Source organism: Lutzomyia longipalpis, chromosome 1 (genome assembly GCF_024334085.1).
Source record: "Lutzomyia longipalpis isolate SR_M1_2022 chromosome 1, ASM2433408v1".
Classification (NCBI taxonomy): domain Eukaryota; kingdom Metazoa; phylum Arthropoda; class Insecta; order Diptera; family Psychodidae; genus Lutzomyia; species Lutzomyia longipalpis.
Window position 1 is genome coordinate 13,522,793 of NC_074707.1, and position 26,268 is coordinate 13,549,060.

Consider the following 26,268-nt stretch of genomic DNA (forward strand, 5'->3'; position numbering starts at 1 on the left):
TGATCACATTCAAGTGATAGTGGTCCACATTTTAAAATTAAAACACATTCGCAGTCACTCAACTAGTTTTCACGGCATCTCACATCTTTTTCATGCAACATTCATCATATACAAACTCTCAAACACCGAAAAAAATTCAATCAATTTTGATTTCCTTTCAACTTTCTATACATGTCGGGGCACTTCTTTGGCCATCCTATCGACAATTCATTTTCATCAGACACGACGCACACGACGCTCTCCGTCGTCGCGGCAATGACAAAAACGCCCGCAAATTTTTCAGAGGATTAATTAGCAATCAAAAATTTCCCATAAGGATTAGTTTTTATTTTGAACTTCGAATTAGAAAATATTAAATAATAATCATTGATTAAAGATTCATCAATGAATTGAATGTGAGAAAAAATCTAATAGGAGAAGAATTAATTCCTATAATCCACAAAAAAATATTTTTCTCTCGATCTCTATGCAAAAAAATGTCCGTTGTTCATTAATTCTCCAAGATAGACATTCAAAATTAAAAAATGAACAAACTAAAGTTTGAATGAAAGTGAAAGAGAATACACTGAGAGGAAAAGTTGATACAGTTAGCCAATCACTTCTTTCTCAATGCTTTGGTGCAAAAGAAGAGAAAAGAAACATATATTCAAAATGCCTCCATTTCAATACAATCTTCATATTACAATGAAATTGATCTCTGGGTTGTCAACAATGAATAGATTCCTCTTACCGCCCTAAATATTAATCAAAAGATTTTATAATTTCTTATGATTTAGTTTTTATCTTTTGTAATCAAAAGTATACGAATGATAAATTAATTTGGAAGATTTATGAAAAATGATGCTGAAGATGTATTTGAAATTTAAGAAGTTTAACAGTACATGACGTCACTCTTTGCATTTATTGGAAAAAAAAATAAAATGTGAAGTTTCTTTAGGAATTTGTTATTCTTTTTTTGGTCCTCTATAAAATTAACCGTGTTCAGATTGTCGAATAATTATTTTTTTCATTTATCAGAGACTAAAATCCTTTATTTTCGTAATTGCAAACATTCTTGCATAGTTTAGGGATTAAAAAATCAAGACTTAGAAAAAATGCTAATTAACCGTTGATGATTCAAAGTTACTTTAAGGAATTTTAATAGCTGCAAAAACTCTTCATCTTTCTTAGAATTAAAGATCAGTTTCATTATCATCAATTGATATTATTCTTCACGTTGAAACTTCTTACATATTGTGTCAATAAAAAAGAAATGCATTTTGAGAAAGTTAAATTATCATTTCATAAAAGATGAGCCCATGAATGGAATGTTGCTATAAAACACCCAAAAGGATTTAGATGGAATTGAAATTGAGAAAATACGCGTCAAAGTAAAAATTTCTTTGTGCGGCCTAATCGTTGGCAGTCAGAGTGAAGATGTTGGTAATTAAATATTAGTTCTCGCGGCAGTTTCTCTTTTATGTATACTTTGTTTTTTTTTCACCAGGAGGGAGGTAGAAGATGAATTCACCTAAATGGTGAGATGATTTTTCATTTGAATTGCCTAATAGAATTAACTTTTTGGATGAACATAAAGGCACCACTGAATGGATCATATGCATTTTGATCTTCATTGTATTAGGAGGCTCACGATTTCCATTTTAGCGGTTTGTTGGTTTTTTTTTGGACAAAAAAGGTAATTCGTAGCAGAAACACAGCAGAGTCGAAAAAAAAGAGCGATGAATTTTGTTTTGATTTACCTAATTAATTTCATAATCATGGGAGAAATTCTGTGTGTCGGCGGAAATCAATGGAGGTTTATATTCAATGCGATCATCACTTTCATTTCCTCGATCGTTTGGCTCTGGTGAACGACTGTCCGAATTACGGTTTTGCAAATGAGGCTCCATTTTTGGATCACAGCCACGCCGTGTTACACAATATCGCGGTTGTCTAATTTTGTCCTCACCTCTCTGTGACCTCACCTGGGTGATTGGCAAATATGGAGCTCGCACATGTTAATGAGGGGATGCTTTATGCATATTAAATGCGATGTTCCTGACATTTTATTTTATCTTCAAACATCAACGCGCGCGAATTTCAATTGCGTCAAATGAGTGTTAATTGATTGCCCGATCCTCACTCCCTGCTTTTTCTCACACCTTCCTCCTCTAAATCGAACAACTCCTTGAGATGGCTTTCACAGCTTTACACTCATCAAGTAACAAATGGTGGGACTTGTGATGAATAATTTCAATATTTAATATTTGCTTTACCTTTTTTCTTCTCTCAATGTTTAGTCGCGCAAAGCCTTTTCACTTGACGCACTGTACCCACCACCAAACACCGTGTCACTGCATTTCAAATAATTACTCGCTCTTCTCACTCTTTCATCACTATATTTGTAATATACAATTTCATATTTATATAATACATTTACATAGTTTTTTCCTCATCTCTCTCTAAACACTATATTTTATAATTTGAATAGGTATACCAGTCCATGTCTCATCTCTAACCATTTTCGATGTCTTTTCGTCAAAAAAAATTATCGTAAATTAAGATAACTAATTTATGCTTGGAAATTGTAATTTGTTTAGAGGATTGTCCTAATTTCATAAAAGAAATTCAACACCTATAAACATTATACAATGGAAGAAAAAAAGAAAACCTCTTACTTTGAATTTCTTTATACAACTTGAACTGTGGCAAATGCACTAAAGGTGACTTTCTTGGGAAATTCAGGACCCGCAGATGAGTTTCCCCTGGTTTTGATCACAGGCTTCAAGGGAGCTCGTGGCTTTGATGACATCAATCCTGCCGATGCTGCGAACTCACGCAATTTTTGCGATAATCCCGATGATTTATTCGTTGAATGAGTTACTTGTGGCAATGTTGATGGCGTTATGTACCTGTTGATGATGCAAAAAAAAACAACCATCAGTACATGACAACGAGGGCTGTAAGGTAATAAGTTTTTTTTTTCTTCCTAGAATTCTGTATCATGCTACAAAATTATAATGAAATTGAAAATTATGAGTGATGTGGAAAATCATTGCCCCTAATGACACTGAAATGATTGCCGAAAAAAATGAAAGCAGTGTGTTTGAAACTCATTCCAATATAATTGAGTTTCTGTTGAAACTGAAGGCTTGGGGTCAGGGAAAATGAAAGTGATCTGTAGCAGAAGAATTCTCATTATCGAAAAGAAACCTTGAACTGATATTTCCAATGGAATTTTGTAATTTTTTCGCCCTCATGCGGGTTTGAAAATTATCAGGTAAATTAGTTTGGAAAATCCATTTTTCTCTTGAGAATTTCTTGAATGGATTTTCCCATAAAAATGCTCGTGATTAGATATTTTTTCAGCAATGCTTTAGAATACGGAAAATCAATTCAAATAGTATGTATGTAGGTATGTATAACAAGTGCTCCAGAGTCCAGACAATTGTACAAAATATTTATTTATCACATATTTGTTTTACTACAAGATCCGTGTAGTGTTTACAATGTTTCCATCTCATTGTTAAATGTTGGTCACGATTGAGCAAATAAACTCTAATTGTATTTATTCTCAACTCCTATAGGAGGTGCGAGAGTAAAACAAATCCATCGAGGGTGGTAACTGGACTAGAAAATTGCTTGACTCAAATACTCATTGAGCCCGCAGAAACATGAAAATTTGCATAAGTTTTTTTCATTAGCATGCGCCAGGGCTTGTGCCCATGTAATTAATTGATAAATTAGATGGGCAATTAGAGTAAGGTGAGCATAGAGGTAATCAGCAGCACAAATTTGGCTGAGGGGAAGGGGGGAAGTCCGTATGAAAGAAAATTTTCGCACTATGTAATGTATTGCAAATTTCCGTGCAAAAATGACGGAAGCTTTTACTTTCTTCGCCTTATTGCACAAAAATTAATATAATATTGTTCATTTAATTGCCATTTCACTTACACTTCGTCTATACGAAGTGCAGTGGAAGTGAGGAGGTAATAAATTTTTTGACAATTTATAATTAAATTTACCTGCGTCTCGCGCGGAATGCCGTAATGACCGTATCGAAGTTGATTAATGTCCAACAAAGTATGACGTGCGATTGTGCGCTCACACTAAGAATAATAAAAGTAAAAGCTTCGTCTCTAAATTGCTGCTTATTCCACACGAAGACAAGAATTTTTACATGCTTTAAAGTGTCGTTTTTTCTGTGTCTTAATTATATTTTTCATCGACACAAAAAACTGTAATTCTCGTTGTACTTTGTACATTTTGTATGAACAAGTGTTTTGGAAAAATTCGTAACGGCGCACTTGATGGTGCGTGGAAAGTTCTATGATGTGCTTGGAAAAAATCCAAAGCACTTCTTCCTCAAGGGGAGGAAGATCGCAAAAATAAAAGAAAATTTAGCGAAGACACGTGATCTTGAGAAGGTGTTATTTATAGATTTTTAATGTATCTGGCAATTAATTTACTAGATCATACAGTTGGGGTGAGATAATTCTTGAGATTTGTCACGATTGAAATTTTAATTATCCCACAGAGGTGGATAATTGTGGGCTGTGGAGAGCACATTCTCCCTGGCAATGATTTATTTATGGAGATCTCCAGCATCTCAGGTACATAAGTCGCAATGGTAATAACAAGGCTCATGATGCACGTCGAAATATCACCTTTAAGAGGTGCTTGCCACACATACCATAACTGTGTAATTTAGCACTCATCGAGATAATAACCATTAGACGCTTGAGTTTTGACTCTGCACACAGATTCTCAGCGGCATCAGCGAAAGTCTCATCAAAAACTCCCCACAAGAGATGAAGTTTGAATTAATGAGAGACGACTTTTGCTTAATCATAGAGTAGCTCCAGTGGTTTGAAAGGAAAATGTCACAAGGAATTTTCCACTTAATGGGGAGTTAATAAATTTTCATAAATTGGGATGTAATTTGTGTGATTACCCACTGGAATGAGGAAGTATATCACATTAGAGGAATAGCTGAACAATTATATAAATTACACATAAAAGAGGATCGAAATGAGAGGCAATGCAATGTTAAATGAACCCGTACATATATAATAGAAGGGAAGAAGTTACAAAGTAAATAAATTTCTTTTATATTGGTGGAACTCCTAATCGCTTTATTTGCTGTCAATTTGTATCATTTTATTGCTTTCTGTTTACATTAATGGCCCTAATCTTGTGGTGAAAAAGACATAATATATGAATAGTTTACAAGATGATATATAACGGTAAGCAATGTTGGTACATAATGTTGGATCCTTAAAAAAAATATTCTTTTCTTTTCCTTAAATTGAAAAAATATATATAAATCTTAAGGATCATATAGAAATGAAGAAAACTATGCACAATGTATGGAGAATGGTTTCGAAAAAAAGAAAAAAAGACCAGTCTGCGAATCTTAGGGCGAGTTAGCTTTTCTGCAAAGCACCAATATGATGAAAAAATAGATTTTGTTTTTTTTTATAATTAAAATTGAGTAATATAAATTCGTACATGTAATTGGGGGTGCGTAGGGCATGTTTGTAAAAATGATCTGCCAGTCACAGAGCATATTTAAAACTCTTGACAAGCTGTGGCAAGAGGTATAGAAAGGAGGTGTTATTGTACCTTTCTTCAAGTTAATTGGTCTTATGTGATGTGAGTTGCGCAATTTTCAATTTTTATTTTTTTTTCATTCCGTATTTCATCAGTTGGAAATGTCATCCACCTTATCCATTTTTGAACAATAAAATTGGTGAATGTTGGGCTGAGAATTGAAAGTCCGCGCAGCTATATTCGCGAATTCATAACAAAAAGTTCGCGGAGTGATAAAAGTTTCCAAAAGAAAAAAAAATCTTTTTAATCACTCAGAGAAAGCGATATATAGTGTACATTATAGGATGCTCTGGCAGATTAATGAACTTTGGCGTCCAGAGATCGGTCATGTGCGGTATATATGGTGTAATTGCAGGTGGGATGGAAAATACGGCTAATGTTTGGGGCAATGGACTCTCAGGTGAATTTCTTTTCACAATAAATAAAGTTGTAAAGAATGAACGAAGAATGGTGTGTGTTGTCGATATTGTTGTGTCTATTTGGTGACAGATTCCATGCTGAGGAGGGAGATTTATGTGTAACGTTAAGTGAGCAAATCGATTTTCAATGGCCAAAGCCGCACATATTGCATGGAATGTTTCGCGGAAATTATTGCCATGTTGTTAACAATATTGTGATGGTGCAAAGAAGATGCTGTATGGAAAGCAATATGGTGGTAGTTCTGGAGAATGGACTCAACTGGAGAATATGGGAATTTCTAATGTGAAATAAATGATCCGACAGAATTTTCTGAGAGAGACTTCTTCTGCAGCAATTGCACAATGTTTTGTGTAAGATCATCCAGGGTGAAGACTCCCAAGATGATGTACATACATACCGCGATATTATGTATGTACATAGCTATATCATAGACATGGTGGTAATATATAAATTATATAAGGATTGGTATACCTACTGGAGTGATTATATTGACCAACATGGAATTGAAGGGAATTTAATAATGCGAAAGAAACCCGCCAATTCAGCATGACAGTTATTTCCTCTCGCGGAGACTCTCCTCACTCTCATTCACGGTGAAATGCCCGTTATTGGAAGGGTACCATACCGCATCTGTCCGCGTAAATCTCAACAAGAATATTTAACATGATCCCGCCAAAAGAGGCGGAGGCACATTCCGCGTTATACATGAATTTTTAAATACCAACAGAAGTCACTTATGTTGCTGCAAAAGATAGAATGGAAAGACAAAAAAATGAGCCGTAAATCACGAATAGATCGAGATCTTGAATCATGCTCTCGCACAATTTATCGATCCGTCATCTGTTCACGGTGTCGTGTGGAACAGGTGAAGGTGCGCACGAGAGGCGCCCATTCAATTGAGAAACCTCTAATAAAGTGCCGCGAATGGAAGTCATTTCTCTTTCAGTGATTTAACACTTTTTTCCCATTCGGGGGCGGCTGGTTGCACAAAATTGCACACATATTGGGAAGGAAGTGACACAGAAAGTCCCCAATGGCGCTGTTGGTGATAAATTAGTGAAAGAGACCTCTTACAACATACCCAGGCCTGATTAAAAATTGTCCACAAAAGACTTTCCGTTTTATGCAATCGCCGCAGACTCCCTCGAGTTTCATTTTTAGCATCATAAAAGAACTTAAATTCATTATTCATGTTATTTCCTTTCGCTAAAAGTTCAATAAGGGATGGGAGAGCGTAACTTGCATTGCAAATAAAGTCTGTCTATATGAAGAAAATTTAATTTAACAGCTCGTGCTTTAATTATCGCTCTCATTAAAATTATTATCTTTTATGTGCAGAAAATTTTGATGAAAGAGATACACAATAATACATTCAGATGTTGTACCTACATATATAATTATTACTTTGGTTGGTAGTAGATAAATTGAAGTGAATATATGACTTTATGTTAATCTCCTAGGGTCAGGGAAATGTTAGGCGAAAGTTTTATCGCGAAATTCTACTTTTAATAATTTTATGTTTAAGATTTCTTCTTTTCCTGTGATTATATTTCATAAATTGATTTCTCTTAAACAAATATTTTGGCTAAATTTTTAAATAAAATCCGAAATTGAAAAAAAACTTGTGCGAAATTATTCAAAATTATTCGCTTTACGGATCTAGCTTCTTTTCTTTTTATTTCATTGAAATCTTTTACAATATTAGATTAAGGATAATATATTCTAGGATTCTAGGATCTAGAATTTTTCCAAGGAATATTACCAGATTATTATTTTTGAATTTATTTAAATATTCGTATTATGTCTTAAACATCGTTAATACACAACAGTTTAACCAAAGATGTTTAATGAAAATTTGTGAAAATTCTCACCATATACAGACTTTGGTAAAACCTACATCCTGTTACTTTGTTTATCCAATGTTATCCCAAGACATGGTCTAAAAGTCAAGGCGTTTACTGAATCAATATTAAGAAAATATTAATCAATACGAGACTTCTTCTGTTTAAATGCGAAATAAATGAAAACATCGCTGAATAACGTCAGCTTCTTGAAAATCATACGATTCTCATGCCCAAGTAAATACTTTATTGAAGAAATCCTCAAAGTCACTTTATTACTCTTGTGGTTTTTTCGTTTTTCTTTGCAAAATCAATATTTTGGACGGAGTGTTGTTTTCTTAAATTACGTACAACGACTGAAAAATGTCTAAAATTTCACTTTCAAGGCAAATATTGCGATTTTAAAATTCTTAAGATGGCATTTAATAATAATTTTGTGGGAATAACATTCCACGATGTTTGGAGAAATAAATTCGTGCCATTATATAGCAAGAATGTAACCGCAATAATCACCATAGGTATTAAACATAAATGGACATAAATCTGATCAATAGACTAACTGTTTTTGCTCTTTTTAGACATAGTGGTGCATTTAATCACAAAAAGAAATTGCAGAGAATGTAGAACATAAACGGAATTTTTCAAGCATTTCCCACGAAAATCCAAAAACTTCGGGGCTCTCTTGAATTCTTATGTTATGTATGTTTTCAGCAAAAATATATAAACTCCAAAGACCAATGTTGGAAATTTTATTGACACGCGAACAAGGCAAAAAGTCATTAGTAATTCATTAATCTCAAACGATCGTACACCGCTTTTAGAAAGTCCTCTCTCCCTTGGCGATAAAATAAAAAGAATTTGCCATTCACGAATCGTCGTTGCAAGAGGTGGGTTGAATGACACCACTTGTGAAGCCCTATTAGTCAAAGTCAAGTCCCCCCTTTCACACATCTCCTCCCCCGTTGTGGGCAAAAGTTCTCGCGAGATGTTCGATCGAATGCCTCGGGTCCAAACAACTGTAACACTTTCACTTTCGCACAGAAGAAATGCTCTGGAAGGTTTATTTAATAAATGAAAAAAAGAGAAGAACAAAAGTGGAAAAAAATCCATCTTATGAGTTTACCAATTTATGGGTTGTTCAGTGGGTGGATTATAGGAAAAATCATTAATTTTTATGCTCTCAGGTGTGGATTTTTATTTCACGTTGTGTGCCACGGAAGTTGGGTTAATTGGTGAGAATGCAGAAAGGGTGAAGAAAAAAATAGGCAAGCAATTGGACTCCAATAAGCATCTCACTGGCAGACAGAAATATGTCTCAGGGGCAAAGAAGGTGGAATTGAAAATTAGCTCATTGTTGTACTCCGCCTCTTGCACTTGATTATACACACTACACAGCCTCCTCATACGTTTGAGTCTCGATGGTCTCGATCGAACGGAGACGCATCATCCAGCGTAATCTTGTGATTCGATTAAAAAGAGCAATACCACGCAAAAGGGTGAAGGCAGTGGATGGGGTTGCAGATGCCAGAGAAGAGGGGGCAAGGAGATTAAATTGAAATGAGCCACAGAAGGAATTTCTCATGGGCTTCATCCTTCGAGAAGGTCGTCCACCACGACTCTTCAAGGATGATCCATTTTTAGAATGCCCTTCCTATGAAATTGCACCACAAGAACACAACAACAATATCCGATTAAAATTCCTCAATGGATTTATTCTCGAACAAGTCTAATGTCTCGCTGAATCATGTCTCTTGTGGTGCCACACACCATTAGCGCAATATATTTAAATCAAAATGGTAACATGTGAAAAAAAAAAGAAGCATCATCGTCTCTATGCGTAGGCAATGCGACAGAATTTCTTGAAAAATTCATTCCACATTAAGAGCAAAAAGACTTGGAGGAAAAAAAAAAGAATAGAAAATAGAGTGTCAGTTCTTATACGAAATTAAGTTATCTTTCTCCTGTGTGTGATTTTCCCAAAAAAAAGTGCCCATTTTTTTATTCTTTCACTCAAATTTTGATTCACGCCAGGTAATTTTATAGCTCACAGTGTTGAGACATATTTCAACAATTAAATTACCGTTCTTCCTCTTTCACTCCCATCGGCAATATAAATAGCAAAGAAATTCCTGTGGAGACACTTGACATATTTTGGGAAGACACTGCGACATTTTAACTGTTTTGCTGCGGTCAAAAAAAGCCACAATTTTGCGAAATTTCCAACCATTTGATTTTTTTTTTATAAATGCCATTTTATTCTACATCTCTAACAGCTATATTGTCAGCAACTAACAGATTTTTTGGATGACAAAGGTGAAAGAATATTCGAGAAGTGGGAGAAAGTTTTGTGGAAAAATGTGTTTTTGATATAATCTCAAGCAAAATCTTAAAGAAGTTTATTAATTTTTTTATTGTTGAGGCTCTTATGAAATACTTCGAAGATACAGCTTATACGAAAAAAATAATATTGTAAATTATCAAACATTCAAAAATTTTAAGACTATATTTTTTCTTAAAATTTTCCCATTGATTAATTAAAGTGATTCCAAGAGAAATTTTAGATAAAAAAAATCTATAAAACACGTCACATATTTTAGGAATAACCCGATGCTCTCCTATTAACATTTTTAAAGCTTCATTGATATATTGCTACATTATTCTAAATATTGACGAATAAATTAAATTTTCTCGTTTCAGAAAAATCCAACGATGAAATAAAATAAATCATCTTCCAATGTAGAAAAAAAATGATTTCAAATAATTTTTGAAATCATTTCTTTTCAAAAATTTCATTTTCTTTTCGAAATCAATTCTTCTTTTCGACTGTGATTTTAAATTTGCATGACCGTGGGATTCCTTAAGGACTCAACAAGCAAAAAGTATATATTTCTAGGGATCTAATACTGATATCCAATCTCATTTCTTTTCTGAGAAATCTTTTAAAAAAAATTGAAGAAACTTTTAAATTTCTGTCCCTAAATCTCAAAATGCGTAGTTTTGACAAATGTTTTAATTTCCTAAATTAAATTTTCAAAAAAAATGTAAAGATATTTATCTTCCGGTACACATTCTCTCTACGCTAATCCATTCATCCATTTCTGCACGTGTCCAGAGACTCTCCCATGGAAGTCGTTATGAATCATTTTGTGAGAAAAATGATTCAAAAGCACCTCGAGGTATGGGAGCTTGTGAGCCCGCAAGTGGCTTTTTGGTGGCAAGTGCTAATTTGCATGATGATTGCAGAGACAAGATGTGGAATGAAACTCGTTCGCATGGTGGAAAATATGTTCAAGTTTAGTTGTGAATCTCCATGGGATGAAATTTATGTGAATGCCACTTGCACGCCCTTCCTGTGAGCAATGAATCCTTCATTTGATTATTTAAATACGCAGGCACATGGAGAGAGAGAAGAATTAACGGATACCATGGGTTCTATTGTGGTAAGATGCTGTGTGAGAGAATTTCTCGAACCCATAGTGCATTGGGTAAAAGGATGGTGGTACAAAGAAAAAGAATATTATATGTTATGTATATGTATACGGAAGGGAATGAAGAGATCATCAATCATGAACCGAAAACACCAGAGAGCATGTAATCTTCATTCGGTGTGGCTCTCTGTGTCTTCTTCGCCTGTGGAATTATTAAATGTTACTAATAAACGTTGCGATGAGTAATGATTCGGGAAGAGAAACTTGTGTGCACCCAGCATCCCGAGGCGCGGACATACACTCACCGTGTTTGGGGGAAAAAATTAATTAAAATTATTTTTGTTTAAAATGCATAGCAGCATAATGAAATGACGATGGTTGGGAGCATTCAATGAGGGAGGCGGGAACAACAAAAAGGAGCTGCAAAAGACATTCTTCCCGGGAGTTGATAATAATTTTCCCTTCTCCCATGGCAGACAACATCAAGTTAAATTCTTCCCCATTGTTCATTTATCAAAGAAAACATTTCTGCACGGTCTCGTCTCTCTATCTAGCCAAAGTGGCGCAAAAAGCTCCGTGCTGATGCTCAATGAATGTGGGTGTTCTACATTTTGGTGTGACTGCGACGTGTGAGACTCAATGTGCACCATAAAAAAGATGAAATAATACGATTGTGATGAATTATTATTTAGATTGAAGAAGAAGTCTAGAATTACAACCGAAAAAAAAATAATCTCAGGTATATCACTACAAACAATTTAAATGTGGCGCTTGGTGGGAAGATGGAAATATTTGGAAATGTTCCACACTTTCTTTGAATCAACTTTATAATCAATTAAATACTCTGCGCGAAGACCACACTCCGGGGAAGTGGCGGAGTCATGGGAAAGTACAAACAGTACGCATTTTTTTCCCTTCACCTACATTAAATAAGATTTCTTTTAATTACTATTGACAAGATGATGAGCACCTTCTTATTTTCTTCTCTTTGAACACAGCTCTTGCCGCAAGAAGTTGCACGAACATTGTAAAATGGAATTGGGAGGATCGGGAAATTTATGTGTGAGCATACTCGTTGTGTTTGCTTTCTAATTCTTAATTTAAGGATATTTTTTTTAATAAATAATAATTATGTACAATACAACCTATGTAATGTAGGAAGAGAATGATTATTTGTTACACCACAAAAAAAACTCGTGAATTCTGGAAATTTTTCGTTAATTTAGAAATTCTCAGAATTATTTCTCTGGTGTAATATTTTGCCCGGATGGGGCTGAATTTTCCAATATCAATTAGAAGCAAAATAAGATAAAATTTATCTTCAAGAAAATGCAAAAGAAAGAAAAATTTCCTCTTTAACTGAGAAATTTCTCAATAAAAATCCTTTAAAAAAATTAAAAAAAAACACAAAAAAACATTCATAATTGAAAAGAAGAATATTGCTCAAGAAGGTAACAACAGCTAGCTAAAAGCCGGAGCAAGATAAACCTTTTCCGGGAATGCCCATTAGAACTAAATAGCAAAGGTTTTTTTTTGCAACAAATACCTATATATAGGAATATTTCTCGGTACATATTCAGGCTTTCATGCTCAGTGAAAATCAAACCTGAAAACTCAATGTGTTGTAGCAAAGTGAATTATGTATGGCAATATTGTTTTATCACCATGAAGGTATCTCTCTTCTCTCGGCCTGGGAATGAGTGCCATCAAGATATCACCATCCTCATGGGAGATACTTAATTGTCTCTCTCCACACAATTAGAATTAAACATGCACGAAACATAATCGGAGAAATTATAATTTAATCACTTTGCCGCGTTTTTGTTTGTTTTCAATTTTTTTGTGTGGACTGTGGACCATTCCTCGACCTCACCGCGCGCACACCCGGCTACCGTGTGCACTTCCTCACATAGGTGTGTTCTATGGGCATCTCATTCGTGTGGTGGGCATTGTTGGGTGGCATGGGATGCACACACAATTATTAGGCATCATTAAGAGCCTCATCTCGAAGTGAATTTTTAATGATGAAGGTCTCAATGGAATTTTATGTTGAATGCATTTAACCCAGTTCAAAAACCATCTGTATATGAATAATGTTGGCTTTCCAACTTTTGTGATGGCACAAAACACATCATTGTACCATCGGTAGAGACAATTGATCCATCCACAATTCATGGTCTCATCATTAGCATCTCGCGCGCCTACCGCCGAGGTCTTCGCCGAGATTTTCCAACCAGCAAGAAGCTCGACAAACAAATTACATACAATTTTGTGGGAATGAGACACAAGGCGTATCACTTCAAATGCAATTCACTTGCAATTGGATGCAATAAGATGCACACAAATGTTGCGTGCAGACATCATCAGTCGCGCTGCGTGCAATCAAGGTGCCATCGCAGGTTGGTGAGGAAAAAGTACGTTAATTACCATACAAATATTAATTCGATTTCATTATACCACGTCTTCTTATCCCACCTCAAATCTCCCTCTCTCATCTTATAGTGTTAAGTCGTGGACAGAAAGGAGAGACACACTTTTTGCGTGATATTTTTTTTTTGCTGCTGCTGCTGCAATTGAATACTTGGAAATTTACTTAAACTCTTGTTTTTTTAAGGCACTAATAGAATCTGTGGATTCCGAAGGTTTTTTTTTATTCCTCTTCTGCATTGTATTCCTTATAACATGTTTATGCGTTTTTCTTCGAAATAAAGTAAAGATATATGTATGTTTGAAGGAATTGTGAGTTGCTAAAGGAGTTTATGTATTTTACAGCCTACATGGTATCTTCAGATGATATCAGACACGGAAAACTATAATAAAGATTCATTAATGATTGAAGATAAGTCTGACAAAAATTTATATTATAATTGTCTGATATCTGCTAGGAAAAATCTCATAGGATTTTCTTAGGAAGTGCAGAAACCACGCCCCTATTGAATTTTTTAATGCAGCAAAAAAAGAATCAAAAGAAACTAGTACAGAAATAGATAAAAGTAAAAAAATAAATTTTGAAGACACAAAAAAACATTCTCACTGGAAATTTTTCCTTAAAATTTTCTCCATTGGATAAGAATTGTTTAGGTTCATAATTTTAAATTATGCTCGTCTGCTCATAGAAATTACTACTAGCTTTCACTCTCAGTTAATTGAAAAATGTATAGTTAACCCAGATTTGCCTATATTGCAATTTTATTTGTTTTTGAGCATAAAAAATTAACATAAGTTTTTATTTTTATAAAAGTTTAATGGATTCAGTTAATAAAAGGGTTTATTTTAAAATATTTTGAATGAAATTCCAAGAATTTAGGTTGAAAATTGACTATTCTAGATAATTTCGATATCAGACTCCACGAAAATCTCAAAATATTCCTGGGAAATCCCTAAATCTGGGTTAAGCTAATACCATTCAAAACTAATCCCTAAAATGAATTAGGAATGATCGTCTCACATGATAAAATTTCAAAATCAATCATAACAAATAAATATTTGTCTTGGGTGAACTAGTCTAAACTAAATCTCTGTGTCAGGTTTAACCTTAACTTGTCTCATTAGTGAAGGAAAATATGATGGTCACGATTTTCTTGTGAATGAATTGTTGGATTTTCTCCAACCAATTTCTACCATCATCTTTATTGTATTATCCATCTGCGAAATGCAATTAATATTAATGTGTGAATTTTAAAAGAAAACTGTGAGTGTGGCAGAAGAATGGGTAGATCATGGGTTGTATAATGACAATGAGCTTTGATCATCTTGTGATCGCACAGGGGACGCGTGTTGCCTTTTTGCGTTCTTTAAATACAACCTGCAAACATATTCGCCTATATATATTTGTGATTGTGTGTCATTTTCTTGGAAAATTATCTGAGAACATCGCAGACGCGGAAATTAATTCAAAATGGAGAGAACTAGAACTAGCACACATAGTTTCTGTTTTTTTTTCATCTTTATCCACAGATGCCACTTAGAATGCCCTTAAGCGATGGCTTGTGGATGCAATCATCCCACTTGCATATGGAGCCTACAATGATTAGGGGTCTCACTAGGTTCACTCTCGCGGTAAAGTGAATGAAGCTGCTCTGAAAGGTGTTTATAGTGTCGGAAATGGGTCTTTTTTTACTCTCTCTCTCTCTCTCTACTTCCCAGCCGACACCTCTAGGCTGTAGTTTTTTTTTCGGGCTCCTCAATAAAAGCAATAATATCGAGTAATTAGCAAAGTCATAAACAGACACTTTGAGAGTTACTTTAAGTGATGGGTATTGCTGGCGGTTGGTGCCTGACTTTTCAATCTACACTCTCCGCGGGACGCTTGTACTTTCCTCGGACAATTTGCCCAAGAATTTTCTTCACAGCCGCCACACATGTACCGTGTTCTTGGCTAATTATTATGAACTACTGTGACTAATTTGATCATTAAAATGTCTCTTTTTCGCATAGCCATGAGGTGCAATTTTAATTGTGCACCGCTTCGTGGATTCAGGGTGGATTTGGCGGAAGATGCGGGGTAGGAGACAACAGGTAGGTAAGGTATTAGAGAAAGAGAGTGAGTTGAGAAAAAGGTGAAATGAGAGATGGGAATTGAGCAAAAGTGGCTCTAAAATGATTGCACAAGACGCTCATGGTGAGTCAATCTCCTACATGTATGCCTGGGATATGTGCTGCACATATACAACGATTCTAGGTGAACTTGATGCTGCTGAAGAGGTGAAATTGTTTCGTTGAACTTGCTGCTTTGGCGGTTGTGCTTGTCGACACCCGAGACATGTGAAGCCGAGCACAGAGGAATGCTATCCCCGCACCCAGGTGCGGACCGGGATTTTGTGCATAAAACGCGAGCAAAAGCATATAGTTATAAGATGATATGGTGAGATGGTAATGAGAGATTTTCACTTGCGGGTCCAAATGCTCTTGCAGATCACTCTTATATGGTGTACCACCGCGAGTGGTGCTCTCGCGGAATATCCGCATTTGGTTGGCGGCAGCGGGGGGTGTGTTGTGGTGCAAATAAAACGGTTAGCGATAGTGAATGAACGAGGTGAGAAGGAGAGAATGGAGCAAAAAAAAAGGTACGCAACTGGATATTTTACAGTTGTGCGCCTTGTTCAATAACTTAATGGCTCACATAGGTATGGGGAGACCCATCGCTACAATTAACTTCCATTTCATTGGACTTGTGCCGAGGAGTCTCCCACCGTGCAACACCATCTGGCACGCAGCATTGATGGATAAATTAGCGGATTCTACCATGGGGGCAGGGTTTTCGTCATCCACCAAACACTCTGCATTTGCGGAGCCACATTCCGAAAAAAGCCACCTCTGGGAGCCCTCGAGAGACACACCATCATCCATAAATGTGCAACATTGTGCAACCACCATAGAAGCTCGTTCTCTCCTCACTGGATTGTCGTTAGGAATCCAAAACTACTTGGTATTTTTGCACAGCCCATAAACTTCTTCTCTGTTTACCAGCCAATTTTCCCACCAGAACAGGCTTCTTTTCTTGTACCCATGATGTTTATGAATATTTTCCCTCATTTCATTAAATGTATCAATTTTAAGAGAGATTTACCACTAAAATCAAATATGTACTTCATGTCTCCTTCATGTAAAGTACCACCATCATCGCTACAAGCACTTGGAATTTTAAAATGGAAAAATGGAAAAAAAGCTTGCATTTTCTTGTTAGATTTTATAATTCTTTTCTTATACACCCACCTACCCTTTTAAACGCTAAGTTCGGTAAGATAATTAAAAAAGAGAGTTAATTTGCTAATTAATTCTTTGCCGGAATTTATTGAAATATTTTTAAGAGTTACGAAGGAAGGTAATTCAGTGGCAAAAATATGTTTATTCATTTTAAGAATCATTGTGATTAATTTATATACAAAAGGAGCATAAATAAGATGTATTAGGGGTGTGGCTTTTTCTATTTTAAATGATATTTGAACCGGAGAAAATAATTTTTTCGCATATTAAAAAAATATAGATTTCTTGAGATATTTTTGAGCTTTTCGTTTCAGATTTATGAGCTTTCTAAACTTGATTTTTATTACGGATATATCAGTTCTAAATATGTATCATATTTAAACATATAATACAATGTAAGAAAATGTTCTCTTAATTTTTAGAATTTTGAATATTTTCACATAAATTGAAATATGAGCTTTTTATGGTCGTGAATAGCACACAAAGCTTGGGAAAAAGCCACTATCCGTATTATGTAAGAATTATGAATTCAGTTTCCCCATCCTGTATTATGTAGTACACATATTTATGATTTATGGGGATATTAGGTATTAAGGGTTTTCATGTGAGCTGAAATAGCATAAATCAAAGCTTTATGCAATTTATGGAGACACGTTCAATTAGAATGAGTCTTAAGTAGTCTTACAATGTTTCTAAGACAAAATTAGATTTTTTGTTGCTTTAAAAATTTAAGAAAATGTTTCTAAAGAGATTGAGGGTTGTTTTTGTTAAAACTTTTAATAAAACGAAGGACATTTAAAAGTCAAATTAAAACTTAACTACAATAATATAAAGAAAAGGACCATGATTGTAGTTTTATAGAGGTTTAGGATTACCTTAATAGTTTTTTTTTTAATTTTCTCATAAATTTCAATTTATCTAAATGTTCAGTAATATTCACTCATTCACACATAAAAAAAGAATCTTTCAGTAAGAGACCTATTAACAAGACCCCTCTTTATAGTATTAAAGCGTTTAAGTTTATCTCAATACATAATTTTCTTAAAACCGTCTGTGCTTTCGCGATGTGAAAAACTCTCAAGGTTTGATCTTTTCGCGTACAAGCTCTTGGCTACAAGCTGTGAGGTGGACAAGTGCGGTATTTCTGCAGGAGGAGCCCCAAAGAGAAGTGACAGAGTCAAAGAAGTCAGTGTTGCGTATATTAAAAGTAACTGTCCTTGATTGGCTTACTGGCCTTTTGGCACTTGCGATAGCGTACTCCCCGTATAAGACCAGCGGGTGCGTGGCATGGAGATGAGTCGAAGATGTGTGGAATTTTTAATTAATTGACCATTTGATGATATTCTCACAGTGATTGTGAATGTCAGGAATTCACCTTGAATTCACTTCTTGTGCTGCTACACACCGAAAGCCACCAAAAATTCCAAATAGCAAAAATCAATAACATTTCGTGAGTTCTTCACATTATTACAAAATTATATCTCTGTGCATAAAATAGGATGCTCTTGCCACTGGCCACCAGCTTCCCCATTTCACAAATTGTTTCTTGATGGTGTTAAGGTCGAGAATTCAGCAGGTTGCATTGCCGATCGTGGGACTATGATCACGATTTTTCAGACGCTAAGCATATCATTGGTATTGACTTTCACTAACTAATAAAGCCAGTGGGCTTTAAAGCGCTAATCCGGTGTTTGTGGAAAAAAAAAGCTCTGACGGTCGGAAAGCCATTTTTTGCTTGTAATTTCTTCCAGAAATTGTTTATGGACAACACGCGAAGAGAATTGCGGAGATTTTACACTGAGGTGATGTTGGAAAAGTAAACAAGACTTTTGGGAGAATCCAGAAACAGGTAAATACCGCGAGTTTGCCAATTTGAGTAACGCGTTTCAACATATGACGTGCAAATGAGGGAACAAAGTTACGCAAAAAAGCACACACTCTGTCGCCATAGTCAGAAAAAATGTGTTTAACATGAAAAAATAATGAATTTATCCTTTGCAATATTAACTATTTAATGAAGGTACGTACATATGTAACGTATATAGACATGTTAACGTAGAAATGAAAAGGATCATGTTTTAACATAAAAGAGAAAATAACAAAAGTAAATAGAAAAAGTTGTTTAATCTTTCATAAGTTGTAAAAGCTCAAAAGGCTCAAAATGTAGGTATTACGGATATGAATTAAAGACTTTTAATCCTAGTCTGAGGATAATATCGCCCAGACCTTAAAATTTAGGAATTAAACAATGTATATCAATCAAAATATGTGAACATTTCGTTTGAATTTTATTTTATTTTAAAATAAAGTCAATTAAAATGCTGTTAAATAAATTTTAAATAATCTTGTTGTTAAAAAAGATATTTTTAAAATTAATTTTATTAAAATAAGGAAAATAAGATAGTCACTTATTTCAAACTTTGTACATATACTTAATTTTAACCCTTTCCTAAATGAATTATGTTGCTAAGTAAATTCTATACACCCTAGGTCCCTGACTCTCATTCCAGACTTTGCTTTCTAATTTAAAAAATCCATAAGAGATCCTATCCGCCCCATTTTGCATTTTCATTCAAATCAAGAATGAACATCTAAAATATTTTTATCTATTTTCAAAGACCTTGTAAAAAATTTAAACAGTAAGTGGACTTCCTTTCTGTAAAATCTTAATATTCGGACTGAGATATCGATATGCGATCTATGAGTTTATTTTGTAATAATTATTGTGTGATGATAATGCCAAAGTTCATAAAATACATACGGAGTGTGTGGCGGATTCAGGGGGACACAAAGTGCGAAGTGAATGGTGGAACATCATTTTTCAGTTTCTTAATAGAAAAATTCTAATGAAATGCACAAGAAATAAATACTTGTTTCGCGTCTAAATTATGCAAAATTATTCAGAGACGAGACTGGTCTTCTGTGAACGAATCAAGAAGAGCTGAAAAAAGCTCTCAAAAATATGTCTTCACATTGGGTATGGATGAAATTTGTGGGGCCGCGGGTGATTTCTATGAGAGAGGCTCATGTGACACTCACCGTCTGGTTTGCCTGGGAATTGACTGTGTCCAGCAGACTGGAACTGGATGTGCCTTGGTATTTGGTTTCATTGTGGTGTATTGCTGACGATGGCTGGGCTGCTGCCAGAGCTGGAGCTCCCTCAGGGAATGGGTGCTCGTGACTCCGGGCGGGAAGAGCGAGAACATACTATTGGCGGGCTTAATGTGCCTCTGATGGTGGTAGTTCCTGCTTGGGTCCACCTGCACCCGCACAAATTTTCCCGCCAACACATCGCCGGCATTTCGTTCTGCCAGTGCCATATCCATGTTCACCGGCACAAGATCCCGCGGTGTCCGTACGGCGTCGACGGAGTGTGAGCGTGGATTTATCGTACCCGGTGGCAGGGGTGCTCGCGTCTTGGCACGCCGGAAGCGTTCTACTTTCTGCGGGGGACCTGCCCGTGGAATGGCCACACTGTCGCCACCAGATGTGGCACTTTTAGAGGTTGTCGGCTCCGCGGATGCCGGTGCTGAGGATGAATTAGCACTGGCCCTCAGTTCAGCCTCAATCTCACCCTGGAGACAGATGATACTCGCCGGTTGGCTGTAATCGATATTCCGCCGTGCTATTTGCGTGTGCGTTACACCATCACGGTCGGTGCGCTGCAAGATATCAAAGGCCGGTGTGGATGCCTGTAGTTCGGAATCGGTTGAAATGCGATCAGGGTCACTCTCGAATCCTTCATCCAACGAACGCGTGGGACTGAGGATTGGCTTAGTACGTGCGATATCCAGCTTTGTATCCATGCTGGGTCACACAGCATCCATGTAATTGAAATTTTCAATTTTTTTTTAAATTCTCTCGATTCTTATTGTGTGTGGTTTTTCCGCGGCTTTTTTTCTTAAACTTCTCTAAGCCGCACACCTCACCAATGAAAGTTCCACCAACTAAACAGTGTGAGAGAGAAGCTGTGCGCAATGGAGGGAAAAAAAAGTGCAGAAAGTCTCGACGGTTCAACTTAAAAATTTATTGTCTCTCACTCTTTCTTTCGCAGTATTAATTTTCAATATCAATTAACACAGCCGAAAGGTAAAGTCGGAGAAGAAGAAAGACCGTCGAAAGTGGCACGTTGAATTCACCAAAAATGGGCACAAATTTGCCATAAATAAAATTATTTCTCGCTCCTATATCTTTCTCCGAAAAAAAAAGAGTTAATCCAAAATGCACTGCGCTATCGTTTTCACCCAACAAATCCGCACGAGATTTATTACACTTTAATCCATAATGGTCATCTCATCACGCACAGTTTCACCGCGCAAAGAAAATTCCTTCAGGGAAACCTTTCATCAACACATCATAGTCTCATTGTAATAAAGGAAAGAAAAATTCCACATTGAGGAACGATATTTTTTGTATTATTTGTAGCACTGTGGGTGATCTCAATTGTAATGTGAGAACAGGTGCAGAGAAATCAACAAAGTGCCTCACTCGAGTGATCGCCAAGCACTGACTCACTGGCATGGAGTTGGATGGTTGGAAAGCCACACAAGACTGTTTCAGGTGACTTCTCCAACTTCCATCTCCACACACGGTAACATTTGTGGCTCTCTCTCGCTCACCCGGGAGCCCCCTCTGCCACCTGCCCAGAAGCCGGGCACGTACGAGATGAAAAAGAAACCATCGAAACACTTCGGTGTTCACCTTTCTTTTTGATGATGCTGATGATGATGATTTGAGGATTTTATCGTGATATACGAAGGTACGCTCAAATCACACTTAACGATGTGAAAAGTGCCTGGTACTGCATAGCGAGAATGAAATTTCATTCATAAAGTGAAGCTTCCATTTGGAGCTTTTGTGCTTTTTTGTATGTAATTTTTTGTTGTGATTACACCGACAAACTTGTGCAGCAACGATAGCGGGTGTAATTAATCACATTAGGAGGGAAGTTTTAATTTAACAGGTTGCTAATTACTAATTAGTATTTTTGATATTTTTCGATTAATATATGAAAGAGGAGTAGGAAATTTTTGAATATTAATTCCTTTGATAATTTAAAGCAGTATAAAATATGAATAAAGCCTGTGGGAAACGAATGTTTTTAATGATTTTATTCAGGAGCATTGAAAAGTAATGCAAAAAGAACTTTTATTTCAAGACAGAGAAAAGGGTGTACCGAAAAGAAAACTACAGAGCTTTAAAATTCGCAAAAAAAATTTTTTTTTTGAACACTTATTGATGAAAATATTTTTAAAACATTTGCAGGGAAACGTAAAGATGTTAGAAGTCAGGCAACGTCTTCACTTTTACGTAATAGATTAGGATTAACTGCAGACTTATCCTTAAACTTTAAATTTATTTTTTTTTTGTATTTTTGGAATAAGTAAATAGTTGTTCTGCCTTTTACGTTTACTCCGAATTTCCTTACGCATCTCTTGAAATTTTAATATAGGTTGGCCCACGCTAACAGAGAAAGAAGCCAACTGTTTCCTAGAAAAAGATTAGTTAATTAGTTTAAAAATTATGATACATCTTCTCATAAAATATTAACATAATAAATAAGAAAAAAATCTTCTCATTTTACCTCTCTAAGCGTATACTTCATGAACAAAGCACTTCAATTGAGGGTAGACTTTTGAAGTTATTTGTGAAATCAAGCATACTTACCTGGCGTAGGGGTTACCATGATCACTAAGGTGGTTCCCCCGAGGTGAGACCTGGCCATTGCACTTCGGTCGGGTTGACCCTTGCGATTATCCCTAATGTGGATAACTCGTACGCGAAATTTTTGAAAGCCGGGACTGCGTACGCGCTGTCCCGATTTAATAAACTCATGTATGTAGCTCCTCCTGGAACATCTAAAACTGATTTCTTAAATTTTTTTTTTTTGTTTTATTAATCTCAGTCCTTTTTTATTACGAGATTTCTAATAAAACAAAAAGATTTTAATAAAAATTTACATTGAAATTCTCAATTTTTTTAAAAATTAATTTGAATTAAAATAAAAAGTGAACCTCAACTCCTTCGTTAGAAATTCACTAAAGAACAAGGCAGATCTGTAGGTATATACTTAACTTGCTAATTAACCATTTAGAGATTAAAATCGATAAAAAAGCAAAATTTCCGTCAGAGAACATGCTTTTTGGGAAGGCAGAAATGTCTCAATTTAGGTGGAGAATGGTAAAAAAAAAATTAATTATGCAAGAACATCTTCGAAAAGGTGATCTTGAAAATCTATTTTGTGACAAGTGAGACCGTGTAGTAGCATCTCATTTTGGATTAATGAGCCTATGTGGCATTGAAAAATATGCAAAATTTTAGCACTCGTTTTCAGTGGCAAGGGATGTTTTATCGTATTAAAATTCCACATGGAATTTCCCTTTCTTTATTACTTTATAAATCTTCGAGATCAGCTTTAAGAAAAAAATCCAAGAAATAAATCCAATGAGAAATAACCACGAAAAAACCCTTTCCCACGATTTTTTGCTTTCTTTGAGAAACATTTTAGAGTTTCTCTTATAATTGATATATTTATTTTTTAAGAGCTAATGTTTTTTAAAAAGTTTTTTTTTATGCAATCAACTCTCATTTTCAGTTATCTCTCTGCGGACTGCGAATCAGAGGCAGGCGGAGAGAGAGGTTTAAATTGAGGAAATTCACGTTGAATTGATTTTTCGTGGGCGGCTCTCTTTTCGCACAAAAATTTCGATTTCTATTCAATTACAGTGGCAACGAATCCATTGATAATAGCGATCGGTTTTTTGCCTTCTTCTCCGCGTACCATGGGATTTTGCAACACTTTCTACCACCATAAATAACAGGGTTTTCTATTTTCATCTCTTGGTTGAATTCGGACAGTTGTCCAATTCATTGGACGCTTTATACAAACGATGAAATATTATGGAATTATAATAAATATTTAATGAAAGTGGCATTTTGTGTATGATGAGATATATTTATGTGCGATAAAAGTAAAAAGACAAGAATTGCACACACCATGGATTTTGGGGGGAGGGAAAAAAATAAGCCTTGATGACTTTAGTAGAGATTGCAGCAGATAGCAAGTGACACAATTTCGGCAATATTTGATTAAATATTTAACAAAGATTAGTATTTCAGTTTGTCATTTGGAAATCATATATTCCATCTTCATTCACTTCTTCTTTGCTTTTCAATTTTTTTTTAAATTTAAATTTACATTTCAAATTTATTGAACATACTGCTGCGTATTTTGCCTCATCTCCGGTCACTCCTCTCGCATATACCTACTTAATATTTCGTCTTACACCACGAAAAACAAGCCTCACACAGCGAATTGTTGCAAATTTGATTAATTTTTATTTATTTTTTGCAGAAAAGAGACGCAAAAAACGAGTGTAGTGGTGACGTGAAAAATTGCCCGTGGAGCTTTTGACATCGACCTACATCATTTGGATTTTAATTACTTTCTTTTCGTGCAGTTTCCTCGCGATTTTTTTTCTTGCTGTTCACCTAGCAATAAATACAGCACCAAACTCAATAACGAAATGATTCTTCGGCATTCACAACAAGATGCGCAAGAGCGACTTGCTAAACTGGCTTTCATTCACTTCTACTTCCTCATTCACCATCCCACCAAATTGGTCAACCTCTAATACCCCATCAAATGCCTCTCACAGCAATCACCGAACTCCTGAAAATTTAAGATGCGGCACCGGAGAGGTTCACATTTGATCATTTATCGCAACATCTCGCACAAGTTTTCCCCTCCGCAACAGCCTCCCTGCGGGAGCCATGAGACACACAGAGTAGGTAGAAGCGAGACCCCGCGTGGATTCCCAGTGAAAATTGTTAACAACTCTGGGAATGTCATGTTGTGCTCCTCATTTCCTTTTCCACGGTGTTGTCACTTAACAGCAAAAGAAGTGGATGAGGAGCCCATGTGCTTGCGTTGGTTCTTATTCTTACACCACAAAACACTTTCTTGTAGAAATTCTTAGTATAGCACAAGATTTGCACCATTCAATGACTAATAAGATTTATTTAGCTTTTACTTAAAAGGGAAAACAGAAATGTTAAATTCCGATTTAGACCAGTTTAAGTACTTCCAAAAGTTTCTAAATTTTATTCTGATTTAAGAAAAATAAGATGTTTAAAAAATTTGGTGTTTTAAAGGTGGCGGTTTTCAATTGAAATTAGAGGAAAATTTTTAACTTTCGGAAAAATCGAGTAAACTGTAAACTTAAGTGTTTACACCTATTTTAGACCACTTTAAGTATTAGTTGGTGTTCCACTTCGTGGCCAACACCAAATATTGTAATCGTCGGAAAAACCGACCACCTCAGATCGGGCTCAAACTTGGTATGAGCACGTTTTAGACATCCCACATTACGAAAATGGTGGTGGAAAAAAAATGTTCCGGCCGGCCGGCCTCTGGCCCACACTTTGCCTTGTAACTCGAGAACGGTAGGAGGTAGAGACTTCCGGTTTGAAGTTTCCTATAGAAATGTGGGTGTAAAATTTCATTTTTTCGCATTTTCGAAATCCAAGATGGCCGCCGTCCGCCATTTTGAACTACTGTCAACCACTTCCCTTATAGCTAGAGGTCTGAAATTTTAGTATGTTGTAGAGCTCGGTGAGACGTTTTCATCGATAACTCATACTTGAAAATCGGTCAAGCAGTTTAGCAAATATGGCGGCCTAAAGCAAAATGTGTTTTTTCAATATATCTCGAGAACGGCTTGACCGATTTTGGCCATCTTGGTATCAAATGAAAGGTATTGCGAAGCCCTACAACTGTCTAAAACATTTCAAGTTTCAAAAACATCCGCAAGAGGAGCTAAATTCAAAAACAAAAATTGCCTAACTTTAAGGGGCAATATCTCCGAATCCCCATTAGGCAAATCTTTTAAATTTTGATATGTTGTAGCCTGACTCAATATCTCTCACCAGTCCGAAAATGAAGAAATTCTATGTCGCCGTTTAGAAGATATGGCCATTTGAAAAATTCTTGAATTTGAAAAGTTCTAAGAGCCATATCTCTTGAACGGCTTATCCGATTTTGTTCAATTTGGTATCAAATTAAAGGTTTTGCAAAACTCTACAACTTTCGAGAACATCAGAAACCTCTAGAACCACTTCTTCGAGACAAAAAACGCCAAAAACTGTTTTAGTAAAACAAAAAGCCGCCATTTTGTGTTCTAGAGGTGACCTTGAAAGTCATTGAGATATATATCAAATTATAGCTTGTTTCAAGACCTTTCCAAAAATAGTCAAGAAATATCTGTAGGTCCTATAGAACC

General features: G+C 35.6%; 1 protein-coding gene and 1 non-coding gene across 2 annotated transcripts; one reads left to right on the forward strand and one right to left on the reverse strand.

The window, feature by feature from the left end:
* Positions 1-2,358: 2,358 nt before the first annotated feature.
* LOC129791230 (uncharacterized) lies at positions 2,359-21,589 on the reverse strand. Its single transcript, XM_055829302.1, has 2 exons — positions 20,027-21,589; positions 2,359-2,891 (listed from the first exon to the last, which is right to left on the reverse strand). The coding sequence occupies exons 1-2, from the start codon at positions 20,791-20,793 to the stop codon at positions 2,669-2,671; spliced, it is 990 nt and encodes a 329-aa protein (XP_055685277.1). The 5' UTR covers positions 20,794-21,589; the 3' UTR covers positions 2,359-2,668.
* Positions 21,590-22,646: 1,057 nt separating this feature from the next.
* On the forward strand, positions 22,647-22,808 carry LOC129788217 (U1 spliceosomal RNA). The gene has a single exon (XR_008750330.1). It is a non-coding gene; the product is annotated as a U1 spliceosomal RNA (small nuclear RNA).
* Positions 22,809-26,268: the final 3,460 nt, after the last annotated feature.

Excerpts from the sequence above, each read along its gene's own strand:
- LOC129791230 (XM_055829302.1), bottom strand. The coding sequence starts at position 20,793 with ATGGATACAAAGCTGGATATCGCACGTACTAAGCCAATCCTCAGTCCC. Across the intron at positions 2,892-20,026 it reads ATTCCCAGGCAAACCAGACG|GTACATAACGCCATCAACAT; the intron begins GTGAGTGTCACA and ends CATCATCAACAG.